This window comes from Anas acuta, chromosome 7 (genome assembly GCF_963932015.1).
Source record: "Anas acuta chromosome 7, bAnaAcu1.1, whole genome shotgun sequence".
In the NCBI taxonomy this organism is placed as follows: Eukaryota; Metazoa; Chordata; class Aves; order Anseriformes; family Anatidae; genus Anas; species Anas acuta.
The window spans coordinates 21,305,332-21,327,552 of NC_088985.1; the positions used below are offsets into that span (position 1 = coordinate 21,305,332).

Sequence of the window (22,221 nt, forward strand, 5' to 3'; positions counted from 1 at the left end):
TGGCTGAAGCATATAATCGGATAGCAATACACGTAAAGTAGTTAAAAGTATCTGAGATTATACAAGAGCAGCAATGGCAACACAGACTGGTGGCCATGAGTTCAAAGAAAGACTGACAAACTATGCAGCAGAAGTGAAATAAGTGGCCAATAGCAGAGACCAAAAAAATGACACAAGACCTTTGTGGTACATGGAGAGCAGCTGAATTAAAACTGGGTCATTTCAAATTATGTGTTGTCTTTAAGCCATTACCAAAGTGTGTGACCTTTACTTGTCCCAGGTATTTACACAGAATTGCTATGAATTTATGTGAAACATGGGACTATAAAGCACTGCTTTGGTCATTCTCTGTGGTTCCCCACAATCACAGGCAACTGTGAAATAATGCCTACTTCGCCTCAGTCTACAGAGCCACAAGCCACAAAACATTTTTTAAATACCCTGAAAGAAACTGAAGGTGATGTAGAGGAGACCAAAACCAAGTGAAACTACAGTGTCCCATAAGGAAAAAATAGGAGAGGTTAAAGATACTGCCAGTGTTTTAGTTCCCAACAGTTCCTAACGCCATCTCAGACCCCTGTTCTGAAACTGAGCACACAAGCAAGTGGATGCAGAGAAACCTCTTGGTTGCACACCTCGTGTCCGTCCTGCTGTTGCATCACTCCCTGTGAGCAATCTCTGATGGTTCAAAGACAAACTCACCTCTCCACCTTGTCACCAAAAGTCAATTAAATATGAAGAGAAGAAAAAACACTGTTGTGGTACAATGCAAGGCTGTATACCATAATGATGAACTGCCTTTGAAGCCAAAATAATGTCAATATATTAGTATTCATACCTGAGCAAATATTTGTTAATTTCAAGTAAGCTCTCAGCAGGTCAAGGGAGGTGATCCTTCCTCTCTGTTCAGCATCTGTAAGGCCACAACTGGAGTGCTGTGTGTCCAGTTCTGGGCTCTATGGTACAAAAAAAATACGGAGTGAGTCCAGGACAGGGCCACAAAGATGACTAAGTGGTTGGAGCATCTTTCATGTGAGGAGAGGCTGGTGGCACTGGGACTGCTCCACTTGGAGAAGAGAAGGCTCTGCAAAATCTTAACAATGTTTGTAAATACTTGATGGGAGGGAATGAAGATGAGGGAGTCAAAGTGTGCTTAGGTGAGTACACTGACAGGGTAAGAGGTAATGGGCACAAATTGAAACACCCAAAATTCCACCTGAAATCAAGAAAGTGTTTTTTAACTGTGATGGTAGTCAGTCGCTGGAATTAATTGCCCAGAGGTTGTGGAGTCTCCATCTGTGGAGATGTCCAGAACCTGACCAGACACAGCCCTGGACAACCATCTCCAGGTGACCCAGCTTAAGCAGAGCTGATCTCAAGAGGCCCCTTCCAACAGGAGCACTTGAGTCATAAAGTGGTGTTTCCATCAAAAGGGTAGAGACTCAATATTCAGTGAAAGTGAATGATATGGCTTCCCTCTAGATGTCATTCAGATTGTTCTACAATGTCTATTAAGAAAATCAGGGATTTTTTTTTTTTCATTTTCCAGACCAGATGTGTCCCAGTAATTCTTAGGTAACTCTAAGGATAACTGGAGGGTGATGGGACACTTGCCTAGAAACAGACTCCAGTGGGGCTCTATATGGATGAAAGGTTGTGCTCTTATGGATTTACTTGCAGAATTAGAAATAGTCACCCATTTTAAATGGTACTCAGAGCTTGGCTCTATCAACCTATGTTTATTTTCTCTCTGGAGTTTACTTGAGACAATATTACATCAAAAATGTCAGAGTTGCATTAATGAGTAAAAAGAATGAAATATGTGGAGTTCACAAGTTCTTATGTGTGCTGGCTTCTCCTTTAAAGAGATACATTTTATTTGTACGAATGTAAAGAATTACTTTTTTATATTGGATAATTTAGCGGTTCTTCAGGATTCAACAAACCACTCCTCTACTTTGATAATGCTTAGAAAGAAACCTTTATTTTTTGTTAGACTAGCTCATGTATGTAAAGAAGGACTTAACAGATTCAAAAAAAAAAAAAAGTAATTATTGTGTTAGAGGACATGGTACAAGTCAGTCAATAGTGGAGTCAGAGGTTTAAGAAACACAGGGAAATGAGAGCAGCTGTATTTTCATCACTGTCTTGAGGGCTATAATCACCCACTCTGTAGCAACACATTTGCTGTAGCTAATACATGATATATATTTACTAGAACTAGCTATGTTTATTTTTCTGATTTTCTCTCTTAACATGATGAAAATGACCACTTTGTTTGATTCAAACACTGTACGTCTGTTACCCTCTAACTGCAGTAAGTAGATCAGAATGCTCACATCATTTACATGGCCCTGTGTTTTTAAATATATGTATTGTATGCAGTGTTAGGAGTTAACTCCTTTTGAAATGACAATGAATTCACAAGCATATATTAATATAACTTCCTACCTCCTGATATAAAGTAGGAATAAGTATTTAAGGATCTTTGTTATGCTGCTTTCCTCAGATAATGAAACAAGAGCTTTTGCAATGCTTCTCACTTGTGCTTTATGTTGTGGTCTTGAAAGGTGCTGAGTGCCTCAGCTCTTTTGGTTTTCAGAGTTAAAAGTACTCAACAGCTCATAAATACAGCTTGGTGGCAGCAGGACCAAGCTCCTAAATTTTAGAGAGATGAAGCAAGAATGTGTCATATGTCCTTCACCTGGCATGTGGCAGGAACCCCTTAACAGAGAAGTATCAGTATGGCTTGTGGGAATCCCTACCCAGTGTATGTTTCGAAGTATCATGACTGCTGTGCAATTATTACTTTATGGGCTACACATAATAATAATGATGTAAAACTGTTTTTAACGTGCTTGGATAGAAAATTGTGTCCATTATTGTGTAAGCACAAGCCTAGCTGATATATTTGTTTAGAAAATTTTTTCTTGTTTGTTTGTTTTCTAGTGAGGAGATTTGATAAACCATGTTTTGAAATTTCAAACTTAGAATCCAGTTTATTTTTAAAAAAAGTCTTACTGGCCACAGCCATGTTGAAACAGCCAGGAGAGCATCAGCAGATGTTTGTTTTAAATGTGTGGAAGATTAGTAAGGCACTGTTGTGCTCAGTCCACTCCCCAAGCTTGGCCACTCCCACGCTCATTCAGAAATTGTCAACTTCTGTGAAACTGACAGAACATGGCTACTGACTAACCTACTCAGTTTCGCTAAGTAAAATATTTATATGAAAAAGAATTTGTATTCTCTCTCCTAGTAACACACTTCATAAGCTTTGTTTTCAAATGAGTAATGTCAATTTAGAAACAATCTTGCTAACTTTCAAGACAGTGCTTCCTCCAAGTTCCTCTTTCAAGTATGGGTATGCTCAGTGTCTTAGTTCCATTTCAGTGTTCTTTAAAAAATCACTAACATCATACTTTGTGAAGATGACAGATTTTTAAAACTAAGAATTCCAAAGTTAGTAAGAAAAATAGCTTATTTTTTTTTCTACATGACTAAGAAAAGACAATTTAAAATATTAGTATTTTTCAGTTTTTGCATTTTTTTACTTAAATTAAAAATATTTTTTCCCGTTTTCCCTGCATTTACCATCATATAAATATACTCATTGTTGAATATTTTTCCTTTTAGAGTTAAGTACTCTCTAACCTTTGACTGGGCAGAGTGTTTTAGGGTATAATAATGCAAAGTGGTTCACAATAGATGGGCAAACCCATCAAAATACAACATTTTCTTAAGCTACAGATGTTTCTGCAAATTATTTTTAGCTTTTAAGCTCCTGCTCATGTGGTGGAGAAATAATGTCATACAAGATGATAATTTTATCCGGAAAAATTATGCACGTTGTGTCAATTTACTGTCCGTCAGATTTACCATGCATTCGCCATTGCCCTGTAACTGTGACGCTAATAGCTCAGCGCACCTGGCTGAGCCTGGCAGCTGAGCTGGTGTGGATGAAGATCTGTGAGGGCTTCGGAGGCAGGAAGGGTGGCCGGGGCGGGCTGAAGGTACCTGTGGCACATGGCCGAGGACGAAGGACGGACAGGACGGGAGGGCCGCTGCCAGCTGAGGGTTTCAGACGAGGACAGAGAAGCCAAGACCCAGCACGGTCTCGGGCAACACGAGGCTCCTGCAGCCAGCACGAGAATTGCCTCATTGCATTTTTGTTATCGTTGCTAAAACAAGTGTAACAAATTGCTAGAAATACTGCAGTTGAAAAAGACCACGGGGCCCCTTAGCGTTATGAATAATCTCCCGGTATGACGGGGTTTCTGCGGGCGGAGGGGCAGGCGGCAGCTGGGTTTGACGCCGGCGGCAGCTCTCGCGTGCACCGAGCGCTGCTCCGGCCGCTCCGTCGCGGGGAAGCACATGGAGCGGTGCTTCCAGCCTGCGGGCCTCAGCCCTTCACTGCTGCCCCTCCGGAGCCCGCGGGGGCCGGGCAGGGCGCTGCCTTTCGGCTTCACCTTGCCGCGACCAGAAGCAGCCCAGAAGCGGGGCAGGAGGGAGCCGCCGGGGCGCGGGCTGCTTCGCGCTGCTCCTGCGCTTACCTGCGGCCGCCCTGCCCCTGCCCCTGCCCCTGCCCCTGGGCTCGGCAGCCGGGGGCTGCCGGCGGCTCCCGGCCCCGCAGCGGCGCTGCGGGGCTCGGCCGGGGAGCAGCGCCTGCGCGCCCGTCCCGCCCGCCCGCCCGCCCTGGGACCGGCCGCGGCAGCCTGGCGGGGAGGGAGGGAAGGAGGGCGGGAGGGAAGGAGGAGGGCTCGGCGGGGGCGGGAGCCGCACGCCGTTTCCCTTTCTCTTTCGCTCGGCGGCCGCCCGAGGCCGCGGGGCTCCGCCAGGTACGGCGGGGGTCGGGGAGGCGGCGGGGGGGCGCCGCAGGTGCGCCGGGACGGGACGGGGCGAGACGGGGCGGGGAGCGGGGAGAGCGGGGGCTCGGGGCGGCGGCCGCTCCGCTGCCCCCGGGGGAGGGCCGGGCCGCGGCGCTGCGCCGGGGCGGAGGGGAGCGGAGCGGAGGGCAGGAGGGGACGGAGGGCAGGGCCCGGCCCCTCCCCGCGGGGCCTGGGGGGCAGCGGCGGGGCGAGGGCGGCGGGCCGGCGGCGTGCACCTGTCAGCGCGGCCCGGCCCGGGCGGTCGCGGTCTCGGAGCTCGGCCGGGCCGTTACGTAAACGGCGACCCGGGCGGCCCCGCCGAGCCCATGGCGACGCCCGGGCGGCGGGGAGGCGCGGCGGGCGGCGCGGTGCTCGGCTCACGCGGCTTCTCCCTCCCCACGTGTGCCACAGGTATGGGAGCGGCCGGCCTGACGCAGGAGCCCGAGGCATGAGCCATGGCCCCCTGAGAGCGCCCGAGCCGCGAGCAAATGCCCGGAGCAGCCCCGCCGCACGGAGCAGCGCCGCAGCTCTGCTGAACCGCGGGCGTCGACGCCTCCCGGATTTGCTCCGCTGGCCCAGAGCGCTCCGCCAGCCTTCCCTGCCCCACGAATGGCTACTCAGAGGAAGCACTTGGTGAAAGATTTCAATCCCCATATCACCTGTTATATCTGTAAAGGCTATCTCATCAAGCCAACTACGGTAACGGAGTGCCTCCATACCTGTAAGTACTTTGCAGAACATCCTTCCTTCATCGGTGATGCTTCCTTGAAGTTTGGTTTGATGCTTGATTTGATCTCTGTGCGGTTTCTGGGGGGTTGTCCTAGACGCTGCTCTGCCCTTTGGGTCATCTCGAGGCCATACCAGCTCCCCTTAACAAATTGCAGAGTGAAGATGCCCTTTTCCTTTCTTCCAAGGTAGTGGTGATTGTGCTGGATCCAGCACCAAGATCGCTGTGGCCTGGCCGATCAGATGCAAGATCATTAGTTTGGGCGTGGTATTTTGATAATGTAGCTAGTCTGCCTTTGAAACTTATGCTGCTGTATCTGTTGGCAGCAAGTGCTATGCATACACCAGTTTGGTCAGTACTAGCTAATATTTCTAAGGCGTTCCATGGCACACTAAGTAGAAATACTTGAAAGTTGACAACATATTTAGAGAGTAGATCTCTTTGAAATTGACCCAGAAGAAATTGTTCAGGTTGTCTTCTGCTTCCTAATGCTTCTAAAATATTTGTATGAATGATATTAAACATATGAATGCTTGTATCAGACTCAGTGGGCTCACTTTCATAAGTGGAGTTACTTAGTTGCATGAGTTTCTTAGATTTATTCCCAAATATAAAACAGTTCACTTGGACCTTCTTGAGAATTTGGCATATTTCCAAAGAAAAAAATTGAACTGTCCTAGAAAAGAGTAAGGGGAACTACATGTTTTTTAGTAGACTTCCCATTTTTAAACCTATAGTAACTACCAGTTAAAGCCTTGTTTTAGAATTTCCTGTTGTTTTTGTGCAGTGTTGTTCTTGTAGTTGTTATTGTAGTTGTTATTTTTTACATTATAGTACTAAGTATATCAAGCCGTTTGTGTTATGGTCATTACTATATCAAGTACATAAAGAATTAAAACCTATCGTTCCTATAGGTTGTTCATAGTAGTGAGGCCATATTGTTTCTTGTTATATTATTATTAGCTTTTGAGGAAAAATAATTCTGAAATTATTTTTTTTTTAAAGTCTAATATCTACTAAGGCTTATAAACTGTTTTGTGGTATTATTCTTCTGAGTTATTTGGTGAAGGAATTTAACTGCAGGACAAACGAAGTTAAGCAAAACACCCATATAATATCTTGAAATAAAATGGGGAGAAGTATATTAGCTATTATTGTATTATCTTTCCCTTTAAAGAAGGTGGAATAGTTTCAGCATTAGTTAATCTTTTTATAGTTGAAGTTTAATGAACAGTAGTAACTTTTAAAAGATTAGGGTGAAGCAAAAAAGTTGCATCAGAAATCAACTCAGACTTTAAAAATAGAACAAAAACTTGTTTTTGTTATGGAATCTTTCTGTTTATATATAATTTTTTGTTTATTTACTTTTACTCCCATTGCAAAACAATAATGGCAGGAGAAGCATTTTTTCTCAACAGCATCTGTTTCTTTTGTTCACTTGTGGATTTTGAGCTCTTCCCTGAGTCAGTTCTCTTGCTGCCTAGTCCCCAGCTCTGTAGCCAAATTAGTGCAAGTGAAGGTTGCTGAGCTTCCATGTAGCTGCACAGGTCTCCTTGCACAAAAGCTGCCATGTGTTGGGGTCGTTAACTAGAAATGCAAGAAAGAAGATGGTGTTTCTTTAAAGCAGCTTACTTGCCAAAATATGAAGTTTACAATGATGAAAAGGAAAAACAAGAAACCTGTTGATACAGAAGCCTTGTGTCTGTAGAGGAAGAGGTGATATGTGTTTTGCAGAGTTCAAGATACTCTGGCAATCTTTTTTTACAGTTTGGCTTTGCAAAAATAGACATACACATATATATATTGAAGTGTAGTCATTATTCTTCAGTTATATCCAAAAAGTTATCACATGTTAATAACAATTTTAACTGTCCTTTGGTGCTTTGTCTTGTACTGCTGATTACTATGATTCGAAACAGCAGTGCATGAGTGATGAAAATCCGCAGATATTAACAGTTTAAGAAGGAGGATAAACTCTTTGGATACTGGGAATACAATGTATTAGTCTGGACAAGATGGCAAACCTGTATCAACATAGATGTTCTCTGGTGATCTTAGTAACTAATGTGATGAATAGTAACCAAATCAGTTAGTGGTTAATTCACATCTGGGTTCCCTGATCACATGTTAAGTGGTGAATTTCTGCTCTTAGAAGTCTGTGCCTTTTTAATAAACAATGTTTCTGATGATTTTTTTGCGAATGCTAGACAGACAACTGAACTCCACTAATACTGGGAAGATTAAATGTGACGTAGGCATCAGTAGTATAATTTTTTCCTGTTTCTTGGAAAGGAAACACTTGAAATACTGTAAGAATAATGCATTATTCTACAAATTCACTGCTTCATTTCTTTTTTGCTACTTTCACCAGATGATTTTGCCATATGTACTGAGACATTTTTTTTCTAGCCTGTTACATAATTGTCAAGGATTTTAAAGAGCTACTGGTTGAAGCAGGCTAGATGTGAGCTAGTGAGTATGTCCCATTATCTGTCTCCTGAGTCACTTCATTGTTTAGCACAGTGTGCACTTACAAAGATTGGAAAATAAACTTTCCTCAGGAACATTCCTTAGTGCCCTAAAATATGTCAGACTGTTTATACAATTATAGAGATGCTGGTTGGAAGAGACATCCGGAGGTTGTGTAGGCCAACCTCATGTGTGAAACAGTTCAGTTGCCAGCACTGTACTGGGTCAAGCTATGGCTCTGAATAGTTGAGTTGTGAAAATTGGAGAGCTCTTCCAGTGCTGCACTGAATGTCCTACCAAGCAACAACTTGTAACCATTGACTGTTATACCATTTGCCACTGCTAGGAAGAGATGGTGTCCATTGCAATTCACATAGTATAGGCTTATTTAGATCACCTATTAGCTTTGACCATGATTTGCTTTTGGTAAACCTGTGTTGACTATTCTTGATTGCCTTTTCCTCCCTTGTATGGTTGGAAATTGATTCAAGGGACATGACATGTTCTGCCATCTTTCTGGGGAGTTAGGGGGGGCTATTTAGCTATAGTTTCGCCAGTCATCCTTCTCATCTTTCTTAAAGGTGGGCAGAACACACTACCATTTTTCAGTCAGTCAGGTACCTTCCATAACCACCATGATTATAGTGATAAGCTTTCAGCTTAGTGAATCGTACTTCGCTTGTATTTTTGAATATGTCCAGTTTTTGTATGTAGACCTTAACGTGCTGCTCCCTGGCTGCTGGTCATACCTCTCCTTCCCAAATTATGCTGGTATTCATGAAGATCTGAGTTCAGACTTTGACTATGAAGACCAAGGCAAAAAAGACACTGAGGAACTCAAAACCTTTCAGATCTATTCCTGAGTTGTGTCCCTCATTCCTTAACTGACACGCATTTTCTCTGAACTTCATACAGCTACTAGCCTACTTGTAGAAACCCCTCAAGTCTCTCATTAGTTTTAGTTCTGGCTGGGTTTTGGCCTTCTTAATTTTCTAAGTACCCACACAATGATTTTATATCCTTTTGTTTCTCGTTGTTGTTTCCACTTCATATATGTTTTCTTTTTGTGTACTAATTATGAAGTTTGTGTACCAAGCAGCTCTTGCGCACTAGGCAGTTCTGACAATAATTCCCTGTACAATGGGGTGGTTAGCTCTTTATGTCTGAATAAATTTTATTTAAAAAACAGCCAGCCCTCCTGGGTGCCTCTCTTTGTAATGACTGCCTCCTTGGGAATTCTGACTAGCAGTGGCTTAAAGACGCTGAAGTTCTGAAACATCTCCTGAAGTTAAGAATCTTAACTCTGTTTTTCAACTTTATAGTCTTCCTCAAAATCCTGAATTCAGTCATCTTGTTGTCAGCATGAGGCAAACTGCCACCTGTGGCCGTATTCATCACCATTTTTTCACTATTCATGAAGAGCAGATGAAGTGATGCATTACTTCTACCTGGCTCCTCTAGCAGCTAGAGGAGAAAATGTCAACCAGTGCAGTCTAGGACCTTTAGAAATACCCTCCCTTCAGGAAATCAACCAGAGATAAAATTTTCAGTATAAAATCAGTAATCTTGCAACTTGAGTGTTTTTCAGATCTTGCTATATGCTCCAGCTGTGCATATCCTGTTCTTCTCCTTTACTCCGTGCCTGAAGGAGTGATTAATTTTGGGAGAGGAGGTCGTTAGAAGAATTCAAAGGATGAGTTCTGACAAAAAAAAAATTATCCCACAACTAACTAATTAAACTTTCTCTTTTAGAATATTTTGAAGAAAAATGCAGTTTGAAATTTTATTTTGGTACTTTGGCAATTGGCATTTTAAAAATATCCTCTTCTTATTGAACAATATGTATCTAGAGATGCACAAGATATGTACTTTCTTGTTTGTGTAAGATGGCATACAGCACAGTCCTGACACTTGTATCTGTAAATTTTAGCTAAGTACAAGGATCTAAAAGAATGCGTGAACTAGATATCGCTGTATTGGAAAAAGCAGCATTGTGTAGTATGCTATGGTTGCCAGCCAATTAGCATATGTCACACAAACACTTTTATCAATTGTAGTAAATCATCTTACGTGAGTTTAACTTTTATTATGGCTCATCTGATGTGTCATAGTACAACCAGGAAATACATGTCCTCATTTCACTGGTATGTGCAGCACATACCTCAAGATTCTACAAACTGTACACCTTTTGTTAATCTGTACCAGAAGTATTAAAGATATTTTTTTTTCCTGAAGTGGTAAATTAAATATACACGTAATTTAATTTTGTTTAAGGATTGCCTTTTTTTCCCTACCCTTTTCACCCAACGCTTAGACTTCATTGCGTTCTCTGAAACTTCAAAGTGACAGGCTTTGAAAAATGTTCAGTGTATCATATTGAGAAGAGGAAGATTATACCTATCATATCTAAAAATACTGGTTGATTATCTTCCTCCTACTAAGAGTATCGCATATCAGTTCATTATTCTTGAGTACTAGAATTTATATGTATTTTTGACTACATTGCTATCAGTAAATCACATTTAGCTTTTGTCAGGCAAGTGAGCATAGCAGCATAACTTTAAGTGAGGGAAAAAACAAAAGTTGTTTTTGATTGCTACAGTATTGATTTATGATTTCAAGTTTTCCTCATATAAGGTGACCTCATGTTTTGTGTTGGCTGTACAAATACTTGGTCCAGATCTTTATCTTAGTTGGCATAGGGAATACATCCATACAGGGCTGGCTTACGATTCATAATTCTTTATCATGTTTTGTCTGTATGTATTCTGCTCCAAGATCTACTTACACTGAAGATTGAGTTCTTCATTATTCATTAGTGTCTTTCTTGAACCCCCATGGCTTTTAAGGCTGCCACCTTCTCTGAAAAAAGGTATTAAGAGAGCACATAAATATATTCAGACTGAGGAATTCAGTTCTTTTCTATAGATTAGTTTGTCTTATAAATAGCTCTTTAAGTTATGTCAGTTTGGATTTTAGTGGGCTTTATTGGTTAGCAGTGTTCAGTATTTGGGAGGTTTAGGTAGTCAATCACCAGTAAATGTATTAGTTGCCTATCATCCTGTGGCATAGAGTTCTTCAGAACAATAATGATTTCAAATTCCTTCTGGGTGTAAATGGAAGTCATGGTTCATACAAGTTCTGTTAGTTTGGAAAACAAACACAAAGCCATGTGTAAAATATCTTTGCAAGTTGGATCAATGTGTCCTTTTCAAAGGATCACTGTCATCTCATCACAGACTTCAAGAACGTCTCTATCATGAATGGAGCCAAGATCCCAAGAGCAAGCAGAGGGAATCAAATTCTCCTCAAAGCATTTCAGACACACCTTTCTTGAAACACAGGGAAACGTTTTCTGAAGGAGGCTAGCACTAACTGATTACAGGAAAAAAAAAGAAAAAAAAAACAACACACTATTGTATTGATACCAAGCCAATGGTAATCATTTTGAAAAACTTTTTGTGATATACTTTTTAGAGTTTCTATTTCAATACATTTTCCGAATAAGATAGGCTTAGGGCCTATCAGTTCCAAAATCAATATTGACAAATGCCAACTATGTTTGTAACATTTCTTCCAAATTTTTTGTTCTTTATCAATTACTGAGAATTGGCATCAGGTAAGAAAAACTGAAAACACAGAGACACTGCTGATCCTACCAAAAAGGAGGCTTACAAAAAAAATAATAAATTAAAGACCAACCACTTTATTATAAGAGTTAACACAAGAGGAATTCCATTTCACTTGCTGTTCTTTACTGAAACAGATTTATCCCTAAACTCAGTTTTGTAAAGGCAAGTCAGATAAGGTCTACGATAAACCAAACTCTTATGTTACTTACCGCAACAACTTTCAGCTGAATTTCCATATGGCCATTATTTGTGACTATGTTAGACTTAATGATTTAGTCATCATACTAGCTTCTCAGCTTTTTTCCCCCCACATATTTTTAAATTGAGAATATCCAATTAATGGCATTTCCAAGATAACAAGCAATTCTTAGCCTTGTAGTTCTCATCAGTGTTGTCATCATGTGCCAGTAATTGGTACAGTTTCTCCTGACAAAGGTAGAGTATCATCTCCATCTTCAGCATGGTGTAGATACCAAGATTATGAGATACCAGAAGCTGCGCTTGAAGAGCTTGGTTGACAGCAGCATGTTTCACAGATTCCTGTGAAGCTTGGGCAAAATATGGTTATTTAGATTCTCACTCAAGTTGTCTACAAAGTGCTTGTTGTACAACTTTTGTTTCAGACTTATGCTATCTTTTGATTTCAGGCTTAATAAATTATTTTTTTATACATTTGATTTATATCACCTAGTCCTAATATCTCTACACTTAATTGCTTTGGTGTTCTTTACCTCAATTACACAGAATAGTTGTGCCCCCAAAAATGTCCTGTTTTTTTTTTTTGTTTTGTTTTGTTTTGTTTTTTGTTATGAAGTAGAAAGCACCTCCTTTGTTAATGAATGGGATAGATCTAATTTTCTTCAGTGAATTACTGTCATTCATGGCAATACTTCCTTTTCTAGACTATCTTCAATAAAAAGTCTTGCAAAAAATAAATGTTTTCACACGGTCTTATGTTTCCTTTCCTTTCTTTTTTATTTTTTTTAAACAGGGATTATAGTACATAGTATATTATAGTATAAACTAAAGAGCCTTCTCCATCATGGTTTTGTGCCACATTGTCTTCTCTTTTGATTTTCCTATTGTGCTCAGAGTAGGACCTTTTTTTTTGGTTACCTTGTTTTTCTTTGCTCAAGAAGAGCAAGATAAATGAATTACTCAATACTTGGACTGCCTGTTTCAGAAAGAAAAGCTTACTTCACCCTAGCTTTCTCATGAGCAGTGTATCAAAATTTCATATTAATCAGCCATACTGACTGTTTTTTTCTATTCAAATGACGTGGCATGTTCTTGAGCCGTTTGGGGGGGTGGGGAGGAGGGAGGGTAATCTTCAGGACTATTCATAGTATCTAAAAAGTAAAGGTACAGTAATTAATGTTTGAAGATAAGCAGGAATATTTTTAGAGGGTATTAAACAATGTTGTTTGGCCAGCTAATGAAAATCTGTCTCTGTACATTATAAATACTCAAATGCTGTTGTTGGCTGTTTGCAAGTAATTCATGTGAGGACTCTGGTAGGGCTTCTATTTGTTCCTCAGCATCTGTTTCTCTCAGTCATGTTAACAAAATTTTTTTTTTACAAATCTCTGTGTATAAAATATATGGTCTAAAAGTTATTGGGACTTGTGCTTTAATTTAAGCATGTCCTTAAGTGCTCTGTTGGACTGGCAGGGATACTTCTGTTTGGGTGATGAAACTCTTAGTATTCTGCATGTATTCTACATGTAAGTGTATTGACCACTTAAAGTCTAAGGGACCTGATTTTAAAATCTTCATATGAAAATAGTGTAGTAGCAAGGTGTTTTGTGTTTTGTTTTTGAGCATTAGTTACAAAAAGAATATAGAAAAGTGAAAAAGTCTTGTAGGTATAGAACACAGGCTCACTGATTCAGGCTCACTTATCTTCACTAGATTTCTTACCCTGGGGAAGTGTTAGGAAATGCATGTGCAAAAATCAATTAGGTGCAGTAATGTAAATTAATGCAGTAAATGCAGTAAATTATAAAAATTATGTGATATAAGAAGAGTTCTGTGATTACAGGTTCTTGTATCTGTATGCCAGTGCTAAATACCTCACACCTCGAGTTTAAGAAAAAACATACTTGTGTCCTGAGGGTTGAACTGTGCTCTCATAACATCACAGTTCTCAGCTCTGTTCTGGGGACCCCGTGTGTAGAGGACAGCATTGTGCCTCACTTACTGGACTTGTTTGGCAGGACTTCTGGGCTTTCTGAACTCATTTTACCAGATCATCAGCAATTTGTCATGCATCCAGCACTGCTAGAGCCATTTAGCATGGGGAGAGTGCCAAGAGCTAGTCAGAGCTCTGCCTGTCAGACTTAAAGGATAAAGTTCATTGCAATTGCAAAAAAATCTATGAAGTTGATGTCCTTCAGTCAGTGTTTTTAACCAGTTTGAGGGGGAAAACAAACAAACAAACAAAAACACCTACACAGAGGTTTAATACCTGTGTGTATTACCAGAGTCAGCTAAGTGTAATAACTCTTCTGGGCATTCTAAGGTAAAGGTAAGTGCAGACCTATCTTGTTAGATGTTTGTTGCTGGTGTTTTGTTGTTGTTGTTTGTTTGTTTGTTTGTTTTTTAAAAAGCACCAAGATTATTCTTAAAGATTTTCAAATAATTAAGATTTACTAGTTTGCTTTAGAGGTGATTTTAGTTCTTTAAGTAATTGATGAAAGAAATAACAGTGTTTCAGCAGAAAACATACTGCAATTGCAGCAGTCGATTTGTTTTTTTTCTTAGTCCATTTACTGAAGAGATCTTGTTCTAGTTTAGGTAGAGTAATAATAAACAGGGGATTGAGTTTACCTCCATTCCGAATGTTATAACACAGTAATAATAGCAGGTATATTTATTCTCGTCAGGTCATGTTCCATTTTCTTATTAATGACAGTAAAATCTGAAGTCTGTAATTAATCATTTGGAAGCAACAGTGGTGTAGCACCTTCTTTAGTTTAGTTTCAGTTTATTGGGTTTTAAATTCAGACTGTTGTTGGTTTTGGTTCATTTAGACTTGCAGTGGTCATGATCCTGATTTTTCATGGTAAGGTTCAAGTATTAAAGGTTTACTGTATTTTCTGTCACTGCTTTTGAAGGCCATAAGTCAAAAGGGAAGCATAGCTACTTTGAACCTGTGTACAATTTCTATGAACTTTTCTCTTAAAAGCAGTATTTACAACAGTATTTTCAGTTGCCAACAACTCTGTTGGAAAGCAAACAATGCAGGCGAATCATTTTCAGATCATCTGAAGTGATGATTGGCTCCTGCTGGACTACTACGCCGCAGAATGGGCTATCTCAGAACCTATTCTTTGTATACATGTGCTGCATGGCATGTTTTTTTTGCATTTTACCACGCCATGTCAATTGTAAGTTGTAAAAACACCACATACTCTAAAGCAATGCTTGTCTAAGCTGCTCTGCTGGACTTGGTATCTCAGCAGAGCAGAACTAGCTATGGCTTTGAGGAACAATAAGTGGATAAGGTACATTGCAGTTATTTGCTTTGAAATAATACTCTTTAAACTTTGATGTATTAAGTAGTTAGCTGGCATCACTATGTTGTGTTCAATCAGTGTTACTTAGAACTTAGTTTTTCTTACTTTTTTTCCTTTTTTGTCCCTCAGTTTGTAAGACTTGTATTGTTCAGCACTTTGAAGACAGCAATGACTGTCCCAGGTGTGGCAACCAAGTGCATGAGACCAATCCACTAGAAATGTTAAGGTAAGGTGACATTGCACAACATTTGCTGAAATGGAAGGACAAACAAACAAAACCAACAACTTTTAGTGTACTTATCCTGAAACGGAATTCAATTTTTTGCCTGTTAGTAAAATGTATGTGTTGACTGTGCTTGACCACAGCTTCTGTCAATTTTTCATCTCTCTACAAATTATAAATTGGGATTTTTCACATATAATACAAGGGGGAAAGACAAGGGAAAGTCACAGTAAGGCTTGAGTATATTGTACAAATGAAATTAAATGTTTTAAAACCTCTATTAAACAAAGAAATGAACCAAGAACCTTTCACACTTTATATGAACAGAAGTTCAATAGTCCTTTTTTCCTTTCCTCCTCCCCTAGATTTAGGGGAGGATTCCAAACTGCATGCAACCTTTTCCTTCTTAGAGCAAAGCAATGTAGAAAAAGGATCATGCAAATAACTGAATGTTTTCCAAGGGGTTGGTTTACCAATCTGAATTGACAATGCTGTTAGATTAATCAAAAGAGAGTTGTGAAAGGTTTTGAAACTGAAATTGTCATTGGGAAATTGTATTTTTAATATCAGAATAACATACACATCTTTGTTCAGACAACTTTTTTCCTTGAAATTCTACATTCTCTTCTGGTGATGTTATGTTGAAACAAAGTGATTACCGTCCTACAAGTATAGTACAGAGAAATCAAGAAATGTCATCAATAGTAGAATTTCAAGTTTTCCTAGAATGATGAAGTGCTTCCCCCCATCCTTATCGCTTCCCACCTTCCCCAAGATCTACTAATTTACTTGCTTTCTACAGTATACGTGTTGGGAGTCTGTTGGAGGTGAAGGACTTCAGAAGAGAAATTCTTTGGGTGAAAATTAGCTGAAGAAAAGAAGCACTGTTTAATATATTAATTACGGAACATATGCTTGCTAAAGCAACACACTAAGAAGTATTTCTCATTTCTGTCAAAGGATCCATTGTACTCTCCTCATCTGTTTTTCTTCACTTTGCTTTTTAGAATGTTTTACAGGCTCAACTTTCTTACATCGTATAGTTTGCTCCTTCCATATATGTCTGTGTCACCTAATATGATCCAAGCAATTTTAGGAGAGGTGTTCTGTACTTGATCTTCCAGATGGATTTTTACATGCCTAGTATTTCGATTATTCAGATAACAAACTTAATTGTCCAAACATTTGGAGAGTGAGCAACAGCCCAATCATGCATGTGAGAACTGACTATTTGTTTATTTTTAATGGAAACTGGCTTATTTTAGCTGGAAAAGAATTTGAATCAGTGATGAGCTGGATCTTCAGAGGAACCTGGAGAAACCAAAGCAGTAAAAAGGAAACTAGATGTTTCTTGGTCGCTGTGTGTGCAGTGAAAATGAGTAAAATTAATCAGCTGCTACCCAGGCAAGGCTATCCTGAGTGGCTTATGCCAATGCTTAAAATTATAATTTAATGTTAATGATTGGCCCTAAGGAAGCATTGCTTCCTTCTCACAACTACCTTTTGTCTTCTGTACAAGTGTAAAAGTTTTTTGTTGTTGTTGTTGTTTTTAAAAAAAAAGGGTACCATTTTTCATTTAGCGTGTAATACTGTTGCGAACTTAGGAAGAAATATTCCTGTGTCAACGCTAAAATATTTACATCTGTGGTTTGCTAGAGGTGGTATTATTTCCTGATTTCCTTGTGTTTGCTATAATTTGTCATATTTGCTTTGATTTTTATGATGGATATGTGTGTGCACATTCCCAGATATGCATGCTTCACTTAGATTCTAAGAGGGTAGGTGAGAAAGATTAAATTCAGCAACTCTAAGTGGTGCCATTAAGTCTTTGTCATCCAAATGTTTTTGGACTGTGGGGTTAAAAGGGTTTATGTAGATATTTACCACGAGTATTTTTTTGATCTCCTGTCAGCATCTGATGCACTGTGTCTGCCATAACAGGAGATGCTGTTACACAGTACAGAAGACTGCTAATAGTCTGAAAACAAAAGCATTTTAGAAATATGTCTTTTATTGTGACAGGACTATTTCAGAGGAGCTGAAAAGGGGCGTTTTCTGAAATGTCTAGTAGATGTTTAGTAAAATAATAACATGCTTTAAGCAGGAAATGCTCGAAGGGTGAGAAAAGTTAAGATCACAAGCCAGAAATGTGGGAAGACCTATTTTCTCTGCAATTATTTCCTGAAACTCCTTTTAGAGTAATGGGGTTATTTGTCGACAAACTGCATATAGCTAGTAGTTTGCTGGTTTTACTTCAGAAAACAGTTTTAACTATTTGCTAAACAAACCATTAGAAGAGCACATGAGCAATGTAACGGAATTATCTTTTCTGGAAGTTGCCTGAACAACTTCATACATGAATTATACTCTCTCTTTAGAGAGATCAGCTCCATCACTACTCAAGAGTGCAGTATGTTTCCAAGAAATGGCACTGTACACTCTAAATAGTGTTTTTAGCTGAGATGTTTCAGATAAACTTTATAAACTACTTTATAAACTCGATTCTGAGTAACTTCACAGCTGAGTTTTTTAGATACATCCTTCAGTTAGCAGTATTTAAGGTCTGTTGAAACTATAAGCATAAGTCTGAAATTTAACATTGAGCTCTAAAATGAAAACTCACAAAAAGTGTTAAATTCTGGAATTCTCTTTCCTAATTTTGTACAATTATTTATTATCAATATTCAGTAGAATTTTTGTTGGTTATACCACAAAAGCATGCTTCTTAGCACGCTTCTCTGAATGCAGGCTTTCCTGAGTAACAGTCTTCATTTGCTTCATTTCAGATGATTAGCAATTACCAGAGTTGCTTTGATCATAAAAGTCATACAAAATCATAGAAGAGGGGAAAAAATACACGAAGCTGTCATAATTGCTTGGTGGTTATTTCCATGCATTCTGTTTTGATAGTTGGAAGATATGGGGGTGCAAAGAGGTGTCTAAAATATAAATGTTTTTGGTTCAGCTTTAACAGGAAGTATCATAGTAAACAACTGAGACCAACTTCAGAGCTGTCTCAAGTAGTTTCATTTTGGAATGGATTTGTTGCAAGTCACAGAAATACAAATTTATTAGAGTTCTCATAGGCTTGGAGAGTAGGAGCACTATTGGATGTACCTGAAATCGACAATATTTTTACAATTTCCTAAATTTGTCCCTTCATTTTCTAAATTCATCACTATAGTTTAAGATTAGATTTCCTGTACTCAAAGATTGAGTAGGTATTATTTTCTTCCACTTTTTTTTCCCGCTTTATCTACTGGGGTATTTTGCTTTAAATAGTATATATAAGGTAGTAGTATTTCCTTCTGTTCACTCATTTAAGGAAAAGAAGACCATTGAGTAAAGTTGTGCACTTAAGTTTTGTGCATCATAAATTTACTAAGCATACATCTTTTCTTGCTACTTTGCTTTTGGGCCATTGAAGACCAGTTAAAAGTGCGAAGGGAAAATTCTCAGAAATGAATGTAGAAAAGACAGTATGTATATACCATTCTTAGGAATGGTTGGCAGGATTTTTGATTGAAGGTAGTGAGGTTCTGTCTTGAAGTCCTAATTTCTTTTCTCTTAATGTGTAAGTTACAAAGATTGAAGCTTTCTTGCAAAGTGGAATTGTTTCTAAGTAATAGTATATTTTCAGTTTCTGGGACAAGTTCACAAGTTCCCAATGGTCCCCTGTAGGAACTTCATAGAAAGTAGTACCATCTAGTTGCATTAGATATTGAGAGGCAGTATGCCGTTTGGAAAGGTAGACCTGTAGGTTCACATATCGGACAGTCAGTGTTTTGATCTCCCATGAATTTTTCTTTCTCATCCATAAGAAAGTGGTCTCTATGCTTCTTTGCTTTTGGGGCAGTGTATTTCACTTGCTGAAATTTTGTTTGTTTGTTTGTTTTTTGTCTTTATAAGAGAAACAATTTAAAAATGGATCATGGTGGTAGTTTAAATATACGTATTCTTATTTTATGACTGTCTCCATGAAATGACATAGAGAATTGGTCTCAAAACAAGCTGATTGGTTAATGTGTCTGTTTGTAAACTTTTAATTACAAACACAAATTATTTTAAGAAGAGAGCTTGGAATGCTGCTGTATTTAGTATAACACGTGGCTTACTAACTATTAAAATTTCATCCAGCATTCCTCAACAGTAAAATCATCCTATCTTCCTACTCTGCTACCACTAGTGAAAAAGAGATAGTGAATAGTATTTTATAACAGGCCTATAATGTATTGTTAACAGCACATACACGTACAAATAGAACTTTATATCGTATGTGTATTTTGAGATAGATATGTATCATAATTGAGAAGATTAATTAATGCAATTAAAAATATAGCAAAGGTGATTATTATATTGTAGTTTCAGGATTAATTTCAAGGTACTTAATTTCTCTGGCTGTATTACTTGGTTTTGTTGTGGGTCTTTGTTAAACTGTGGACAGTGAGTTACTATTCATAAGAGAAGATGTAGAGAGCAAAGAAGAAAAACAAAACAATGAGAGACAGGAAACTGAAGGATAAGTGAGATGGAGTGTAAAAGCAAATGATATACTAAATGGATAGGAGACAAGTAAATCTGGAGAATGGGAAGTAAAATATTTTAGCATCAACAACAAATGTAAATGCACTGTGAACTCTGGAAGGGACTGTCATAGCTATTTTTGACACTATAGAGCATTATAGATCATATCAGATCAGGGTATCGGAATACATGCCTATGCTGTGTCTTGTTGCCTTCTAGACAAACTCATGGCAGATATAAATAGAACTATTTATGGTGAATTAACTTGGGTACTGCGAACTGTCTAGCCAGAGTAGCGTGGATGCTGTATGGGCTTCTTTATACTGCCCACATCAGTTTGTCTATGTTGTAATGAGTAGGGAACAGGCTCAGTTTTTCCTCAGATGTATTAGAAAGGACTTGAACTCTTAAAATCAGTATGATAATGGAGTGTATCATTTTCATGCTTATTACTCATGACCTGAGCCTTAAGATTCAATATCACTTTTCTAAATTATCTTTGCAGTTTGTTTTTAACTTCTGTTATACACAAACACTTTACAGAATAATGTGTTGTGGTATTTTTTTTACTTTCCTTTTTTTTTTTTTTTTTTTTTTTTGTCTTGATGCATTAAAATGTAAACTTCTTGGTAATTTCTGGAAGAAATCCATTCAGGAGGCAGTTTAAATAAGCTTTACTACATGTTTTTTTTTCTCTCAAGCTAAAATCAACTACATTTTCCATGATACATTATTTACCAGAAACACACAATTCATTTTATTATTCACAAGTATTTGTTTTTTAAAGTCAATATGTAAAATGCTAGTTTCTAGTTAATATGAAATGTTTTTTTTCCCTTTGAAAGGCTGGATAACACCTTGGAGGAAATTATATTTAAGCTGGTGCCTGGACTTCGAGAGCGTAAGTTTCTAATTTGGTTTTGGGTACTGGTTTGGGTGGATGGAGGGAATATGACTATTTCTAATGATAAGCCTGTAGTACTGATTTTAAAATTCATATTACTGTTCTTTGATGTTAACTAGAGGAACTGCAGCGAGAAATTGAATTTTGGAAGAAAAACAAACCTCAAGAAAATGGACAAGGTGATGTTTTGTTTTGTTTCTTCCTCCCTCAATGGTACCTCATTCTAGGTAACATTTCAGCTCCTCACGGAGCCCTGATTCTTCAAATGTTAGCACACGTACATTGTTTTTACTGAATTCAAAGATGATGCAAACTCTTAAAAAATCTATGTAAATATAGTTTGGGCCTTCATTTACTGCTGCTTACCTTTTAACCAGTTGTTTTACAAACCCTAGCTGTTTTACCATTATTTTTGCGTTTCCTTAAGCTCTCACAGTCATCATTCATGCAATTTTCCATTTGAATTCTTCATTTTCCTAATAATACATGCAGTGTAGAATAACTTGAGTCTTTTTTACAGGTTATTTTCTGTTACTAAGTTTGACCAGCTGTGAAGTAGGAGGCTGTCAAGAATTATTTATGACAAGTAGTAAAAGTGTTCCACATATGCTAAACAATTGTTTTATATAGATTTTTTTCTTTTTTTTTTTTTTTTTGTAGTTGACCCATGAACTTTGAGAGCTCATTATTGAGCTGCTGAGTCAGGTGTATATCTAACTGTCTTTAGGCCCCTTTAATTTTGCTTTGGAGTTTAATGACATACCCTACTTGATTTGGGCTTTTTAAATATTTCTGAAAGGCTCTGCTAAGCTTAAAAAAAAAAATACAAAACCCACTATTTTTAGTGAAGGATTGTTGTCACATGAATGTCTTGCAATGCTTTTCTGCATTCCATTGTTTGTAATATCTTTTTTTCAACTACAGAATATTTCATTTTCTTTCTTACTGGTTTTGTTCATTCGCGTTTGGCATCTGTTATAAGCAGCTGAGTTCTTCACCTCAGTTATATAGTTAAATGAAAAGGTACAGGACAGTTTAAGTTATATTAGTTTATTACAACATGTTGTGTTAACATACTTTCTTGGTTTAAAAAATATTCAGAAAATATTTATGAAATACAGACCTGTTGACTGTTTCAAAAAAACAGATTTATTGCTATATAAGTAAAGATGCATAGAGGAAAAGTTACATACGATTTGCAAATTTGTAGAATGTGACTTACTTTTAATCAATTTATTCTTCTGGTTGTTACCTTCCATAATTTAATGATAAACCTAATGGAGGTCAGTTACTAAATATAATAAATGGAGTTGTTTTTTGAGTCACAAACTCTCACAATATAATTTTAAGCAGCTACAG

General features: G+C 38.3%; 1 protein-coding gene across 3 annotated transcripts in view; it reads left to right on the forward strand.

Annotated features, from left to right (window-relative positions):
• PCGF5 (polycomb group ring finger 5) overlaps window positions 1-22,221 on the forward strand; it is a 59,513-nt gene that overhangs the window by 21,169 nt on the left and 16,123 nt on the right. For 2 of the 3 annotated variants that reach the window (XM_068687979.1, XM_068687981.1), the window contains exons 1-5: window positions 4,699-4,835; window positions 5,277-5,586; window positions 15,341-15,437; window positions 20,804-20,859; window positions 20,982-21,041. In XM_068687979.1, coding sequence (XP_068544080.1) covers window positions 5,475-5,586; window positions 15,341-15,437; window positions 20,804-20,859; window positions 20,982-21,041 — 325 coding nt within the window. In that variant the 5' untranslated portion in view covers window positions 4,699-4,835; window positions 5,277-5,474. Of the gene's footprint in view, window positions 1-4,698; window positions 4,836-5,276; window positions 5,587-15,340; window positions 15,438-20,803; window positions 20,860-20,981; window positions 21,042-22,221 lie in introns of those variants that run through there. The other variant, XM_068687980.1, reaches the window with a different exon arrangement.